This window comes from Tupaia chinensis, unplaced genomic scaffold (genome assembly GCF_000334495.1).
Source record: "Tupaia chinensis unplaced genomic scaffold, TupChi_1.0 Scaffold139833_1, whole genome shotgun sequence".
In the NCBI taxonomy this organism is placed as follows: Eukaryota; Metazoa; Chordata; class Mammalia; order Scandentia; family Tupaiidae; genus Tupaia; species Tupaia belangeri.
In genome coordinates, this window is record NW_006199712.1 from 3,657,443 (window position 1) to 3,664,065 (window position 6,623).

Consider the following 6,623-nt stretch of genomic DNA (forward strand, 5'->3'; position numbering starts at 1 on the left):
CAATTAGTGTGTTGCAGTCTATCTCCCCTTTTAGATTTAACAGTCTTTCCTTCACATATTTGGGTGCTCCTGTGTTAGGTGCATAGATACTTATAAGCATTATATCTTCTTGATCTATTGATCCTTTTACTACAATATAGTGCCCTTCTTTGTCTCTTTGAACAGATTTTGTTTTCAAGCCTATTTTTTCAGAAATTAGTATCACGACTCCAGTTCTTTTCTGGTTCCCATTTGCATGGAAAACCTTTTTCCAACTCTTCACTTTCAGTCTATGTATGTCTTTATCCACGAAATGGGTTTCCTGTAGGGAACAAATAGAGGGTTTCTGTTTTTTAATCCATTCAGCCAGTCTGTGTCTCTTGATTGGAGAATTTAATCCATTAACATTCAATGTTATGATCAATGTTACTGGACCTGTCCCAACATTTAAGTTGGCCATTGTCTTAGTTGCCTTTTATTCCTTTGTTTCTGGCTGTTACTTTAGTTTTCCTGGAAGGTACTTTGTTTCTTCAGGGTTTCTTGAAGAGCTGGCCTGGTATTGGCAAATTCTTTCAGGCTTTGTTTGAGAAGATTTTAATCTTTTTTTTTCCCATGTGAAGGATAATCTTGCAAGATATAATAATCTTGGTTGAAATTGTTTCTCTCTTAACACTTTCAGTACATCTTCCCATTCTTTTCTTGCTTGTGTTGTTTCCATTGAAAAGTCCGGTGTTAGCCTGATGGGGTGACCTTTGTAAGTCACTTGTCATTTCTCTCTTGCCAATTTTAGCATCTTATCTCTATCTGTGGTCTTTGCCAGTCTGGCTAAGATGTGCCTTGGGGAAGATCTTCTTGGATTAATTCTATTTGGGATCTTTTGTATTTCTTGGGTCTGGATGCTTGAATGCCTCTCTAGACTTGGGAAATTTTTTTCCAAGATTTCATGGAATAGATTTTCCATGCCCTTATTAGTTTCTTCATCTTTTGAGATACAAATTATTCAGATGTTAGGGCATCTAATGGAATCTAGTATTTCTCATATGTTATCTTCATGGTTTTTTTTGTTATTTTCTCTATCTTTTTGGTGGTTTTTCTCTAGATCAGAGGTTTTATCTTCTACATCAGAGATTTGATCATCAGCATGGTCTAATTGACTTTTAATACTTTGGAGAGAGTTTTTGATTTCCTGTATTACAGACTTTGCCTCTAATAGTTCCATCTGTTCTTTCTTACTGTGTCCATTTCTTCTTTCATATCATGGAAGGACTTTCTAATCTCCTGTGGTTCATTATCCCTTTTCTGTTCCAGCTCATAGAATTTGTTCACCATGAATGTTCTGAATTCTTTATTGGACATGTTGGTAACATCCTCTAATTTTTCAAGAAATGAAAGGGGGTCACTTTGTTCTTTTGGTGGAGACATATTTCCTGCTTTATTCAGACTGGAGGCTCTTCTTCTTCTTCTAATCATTGGGGCATGTGTTCACTTTGGAATACCTTTTAAGAGAATGTTTCCTCTGATAGGAGCAGTGTGTTTCCCTTTTGCTGTGGACTGAAGACTGCCGAAGTCTCTCTTCTATTGTGTTTAGCAATGTGATCCAAGGAGTATTCTATTCAGGTGTATGAAGAAAAGTATCTCCTTTTTCACAGGTGTTTCAGTAAAAGAGAGGATCCCAGAGAGACTTGAAACACTAGAGTATTTCAGAACTGTAATTCTAGATATATCTATACTGTCTGGGAGGGTGGAGATGAAGATAGGACCAAATAAGTGGAAAGAAAATAATAAGGAGAATAAAGAAAAAGTTGCACGCTAGCGCGGCACGCCATTTCACCAGGGGTCTGAAGATGGAAGTGGGGTGGCTGTGGAGCCAAGGGCGCTCCTGTGTGGTAAGGAGAAGTGAGAAATTTACAAATGAAAGAAGAGGAGAAGGAAAACAAAATGCCTACCAGGCCGACAGAGATAGGGGTCTCTGCCTTGGGGGTCCTGGGGCGGGGAACCCTGCCTCTCAGTGTCCCTTATGCCAGGGGTCTGAAGATGGAAGTCTTAAAGTAAATTAATGTAATTCAGTATATCCAATAAAATAGAATGTTAGGCAATGATTACAAATCATGCTTTTCATGTTTCTTATCCCTCTTGGGCCCCTGATCTTTATATCCCGCCATTTGCCAGATCAAGTAAGTTTTTTCATTTTCCCTACCTGCCCCCTAATTTCCCTTTAACAGCACTATTTTTTTTATTATTATTAATGTATTTATTTATTTATTTTGGAGAGGTTTTTGTGATAGGGCGCGTGCACTCGCCAGACAGACAGAGACAGACAGTGAGACAGAAAGCGAGAAATCAACCCCCACGGGGGGGGCCACCCCTTCTCTTCCGTTCTCCTCTCAGGATCTTGGCCACGCATGCACACACGGCCGGTGTGAGTTTTAAGCCACCAGGTCTGGGACGTGAACCGCAGTTGACTACATGGAAGTCCAGCGACATAGCCATTACGCTAACTGCTGGTCCCTTAACAGCACTATTAAAATAGCTGCCTAGGTCCAGCCAGGTGGAATGATGGTTAAGGTGGCTGGATCCCGATTGCGCAGTTTTAAGTAACAAACCTGGTGACTTGGAAAATACGATGGCACACATGCATGCCCAGCATCCCAAGAGGAGAATTGAAGGCCGGTGATTGCGGCTTGGCTATGCCCCCTGGGCTGGGGTGATTTCTCACGTTCCCTCTCTCTTACTCTCTCTGGCTTCCTCTGGCGAACACACATGCCCTATAACAAAATTAAAATAAAATAAAATAAAATAAATAAATAAAAATGCCAATAACTATTTACCAAAGAATAAATAAATAGCTGCCTGTCTGGTGTACTGTTCTACTTCTGTCTGGCCAATAGGCTACTTGTATGTTTGAATCTTCCTTAAATTCTGATCACATTACTGTTTGCTCAAAATATTTCTGTGACTGGTTTCTCATTGTCTACGAACTTAATTCCAGTCTACAATACCTTTCATATTATGGCTGTAACATATTTCTTTAGTTGTGTTCATCTTTATTTTTTCCTTAACCTCCAATTAGACTTTCTTAAACACATTTCTTGCTTTCCGCTGTTAAGTTTTTGTTCTACTTTCTTTTGCCTGGGTTATTTAGCCTCCTGTTCCACCCTTTGAAATCCTACCATTCTTGAAGGTCCAATTCAGATGTCACTATTCTTTTCCCTTATTATCATATTATTGTTTAATAATATCTTTATTAGTAGTATTTTAATGATCTTTTCTCTCCCTCACGTAGATTATCAATTCCTTAAAATAAGAGACTGTGTTCTTGGAATTCTCTGAATTTTTTAAACCAGTGCTTTGTTTTGGTAAATATTTGATAAGTTTTTCAGTGAGTACTTTCATTTACCAAAAGTTTTGTTCTCTTCTCTAGTTAAAGAAGAATGTAAGAATCCTAAAACTGAATGTCAGTCCCAAAAAATGCCCAATAAGCAGGTAAGCTTTCTTAAAATTAAATTGTTTTTGTTTTCATTTTTAATTTGCCAGAAGGAGGCTGCACTAGCTGGATAAAGAAGGAGAGGGGGAAAGTGAGAAAGCACCTCCCGATGGGGAATAGTCACACTGCAATCCTCTCTCCTCCATTTCTCCCTCATTTTGGGATTTTGAACACACAAGCACACCCACCCAGCATGTTTGCAAGTCTCTATCTGGGACTCATACCATGCAGTCAGCCATGTGAGATCCAACCCCTCAACCACCATGCCACCTGCTGGCCCTCTTAAATTAGATATTTAACAGCCAACATTTTTATATAATTGGTAGCTTTGTGGTGTCTGAATCTTGCAACCTTTTCAACTAAATATTTTTTTTGCCATATGGCACATGTGCTCGCCAGAAAGATATAGAGAAACAGAAAGCAAGAAATCTTCTCAGGAGGGATAGCCACACCACAATTCCTTCTCCATTCTACTTTTGGGATTTTGGGCATGCTTGCACATGCACCCGGTGTGAGCTTTAAGCCACCAGGCCCAGGACTCCAAGTGTGGTCAGCAACATAACCATCTGCTGGTCCCCTTTTCAACTAAATCTTTTTTTTTTTTTTTTGGAGAGGTTTTCGTTATAGGGCGTGTGCACTCACCAGACAGACAGAGCGAGACGTAGAGACAGAAAGCGAGAAATCACCCCCCACGGGGGATGGTCACGCCGCAGTCCCTTCTCCTCCATTCTCCTCTCGGGATCTTGGGCACACACACACACGCGCCCAGCGTGAGTTTTAAACCACTGGGTCCGGGATGCGAACCGCTGTCAACTACGTGGGAGTCCAGCAACATAGCCATTACGCTAACTGCTGGTTCCCTTCAACTAAATCTTAAAAGTGAGTGGCAGGAGGATTGCTATAGTATAGACCGACAGTCACCAGGGTGGGAGAATATAAAGCTAAAATCCAGAATTTGGAACTAGAGACACCTAAAATCCTGGCTCTCTCTTTTAGTAATTGAGTGGCCTTGAACAATTACTTTACCTCTCACGGCTTCAATTTCTTCATCTTTGAAATGGATATTTTAAAAAATACACACATACACATGCACGTGTTTGTTTGCTAAAGGGTGTGTGTTCTTGCTGGAGAGGATGAGAAAGAAAGAGGAAAAGTGAGAAATCACTCCCCAGGGGAAATGGTTATGCCACAGTCCCTTCTCCATTCTCCTTTAGGGATTCTAGGTACACACGCACACATGCCTAGCATGTTTTTCAAGCCATCAGGTACAAGACTTGGACCACATAGTCAGTCACGTGAAAACTAGTTACCTTAACCTCTACGACAGACACCTGGTGGCCAGAAATTAAAATACTGATCATTTGGTACCAGCAGATGGCATAATGGTTACATTGCTGGACTCCCACATAGTTGACTTCTGTTCAAGTCCCGGACCCAGCAGCTTAAAACTCACACTGGGTGGGGACCAGTAGTTAGCGTAATGGCTATGTCACTGAACTCCCATGTAGTCAACCGCGGTTCAAGTCCCGGACGCAGTGGCTTAAACTCACGCCAGATGCATGTGTGTGCATGCCCAAGATCCCAAGAGGAGAATGGAGGAAAAGGGATTGCAGCGTGGCCATTCCCCTGGGGGAGTGATTTCTCACTTTCTGTCTCTCTCTCTCTCTCTGTCTTTCTGGTGAGTGCACACACCCTATAGCAAAAACCTCTCAAAAAAAAAAAAAAAAAGAGAAAAACTCACACTGGGTGCATGTTCATGCAAGCCTAAGATCCCAAAGGGAGAATAGAGAAGAAGGGATTGTAGTGTGGCTATCCTCCCAGGGATGATTTCTCACTTTCTTTCTCTCTGTCTCTCTGGCAAGCACATGTGTTCTAATAGCAAAAATCGCTCTTAAAAAAATTGATCACTGGGAACCAGCAGTTAGTGTAATGGCTATGTCGCTGGACTCCCACGTAGTCCACCATGGTTCGCGTCCCGGACCCGGTGGCTTAAAGCTCACACCAGGCGCGTGTGCGTGCATGCCCAAGATCCCAAGAGGAGAATGGAGGAGAAGGGATTGCCGCGTGACCATCCCCCCTGGTGGGTGATTTCTCGCTTTCTGTCTCTAATGTCTCTCTCTGTCTAGCGAATGCACGCACCCTATAGCGAAAATCTCTCCAAAAAAAAAGAAAATAGTTAAAAAATTGATCACTTATACTCTCTGTCCGTATATAGTATATTTTTATAAATATACATAGCCCTATACATGTATGGATAAAATGTACAGAAATATATATTTACGTATACAGTGAAAGTATATGGAGCAACATAGCAAAGCTAGGGTAAATTCTGTGGTATTAGATTGGTGTGAGGGAAGCTGAGATCATTTATGTTTTATATAGTTTCTGCTATATGATAGTTATATCTATATATTTTATAATCAAATTATAGCATTTTTATCTAAAATAATATTTAGATACCAGTAAATGGATTAATTATTTTACTTTTTATGGCTGCCTTCTTCTGAAACTCTTGTGCTATAATTTCCTTTCTTCCAGGAAAGGGATTGATAAACTTTTTGTGCAATATATTACTTTGGTGAAGTCCATGGACTTTTAGTGGAGCCATTATTATTCTCAGAATAGTATTTTTAATGCTAAGATAGAGACATGATTTAAAACAAAACCGGTTATATCAAAATATAATCAGAATTACTGCTGTTGTTTTCTTTTTTCTTTTTTTTTTTTTTTTTTGGAGAAGTTTTTGCTTTAGGGTGCGTGCACTCACCAGACAGACAGAGAGAGACAGAAGGTGAGAAACATCCCTCCCGGGGTATGGCCACGCCACAATCCCTTCTCCTCCTTTCTCCTCTCGGGATCTTGGGCATGCATGCACATGCGCCCGGTGTGAGTTTAAGCCACAGGGTCTGGGGCACAAACTGCGGTCGACTGTGTGGGAGTCCAGTTCATAGCCATTACGCTAACTGCTGGTCCCTTGTTTTCTTAGTTTGGACTGTGATAACAAAAATACCGTTCTGGATGGTTTAAACAACAGTGTTTATTTTTTAGTTCTAGAAGTTGGGAAATCCAAGATCAAGGGGCTAGCAGAATAATGCTTTTAGTGATAAAATAAAATACTTAAGATTGAAAAGAAAACCAGTTTTATATATATATATATATA

The 6,623-nt window shown here is 40.4% G+C and overlaps 1 protein-coding gene across 5 annotated transcripts in view; it reads left to right on the top strand.

Moving 5' to 3' along the window:
• The window catches only part of XRN1 (5'-3' exoribonuclease 1), a 153,357-nt gene that overhangs the window by 126,577 nt on the left and 20,157 nt on the right, over positions 1-6,623 (top strand). For all 5 annotated transcript variants that reach the window (XM_014593184.2, XM_014593182.2, XM_006162304.3 and 2 more), the window contains one exon: positions 3,401-3,462. In XM_014593184.2, coding sequence (XP_014448670.1) covers positions 3,401-3,462 — 62 coding nt within the window. The remainder of the gene's footprint in view (positions 1-3,400; positions 3,463-6,623) is intronic.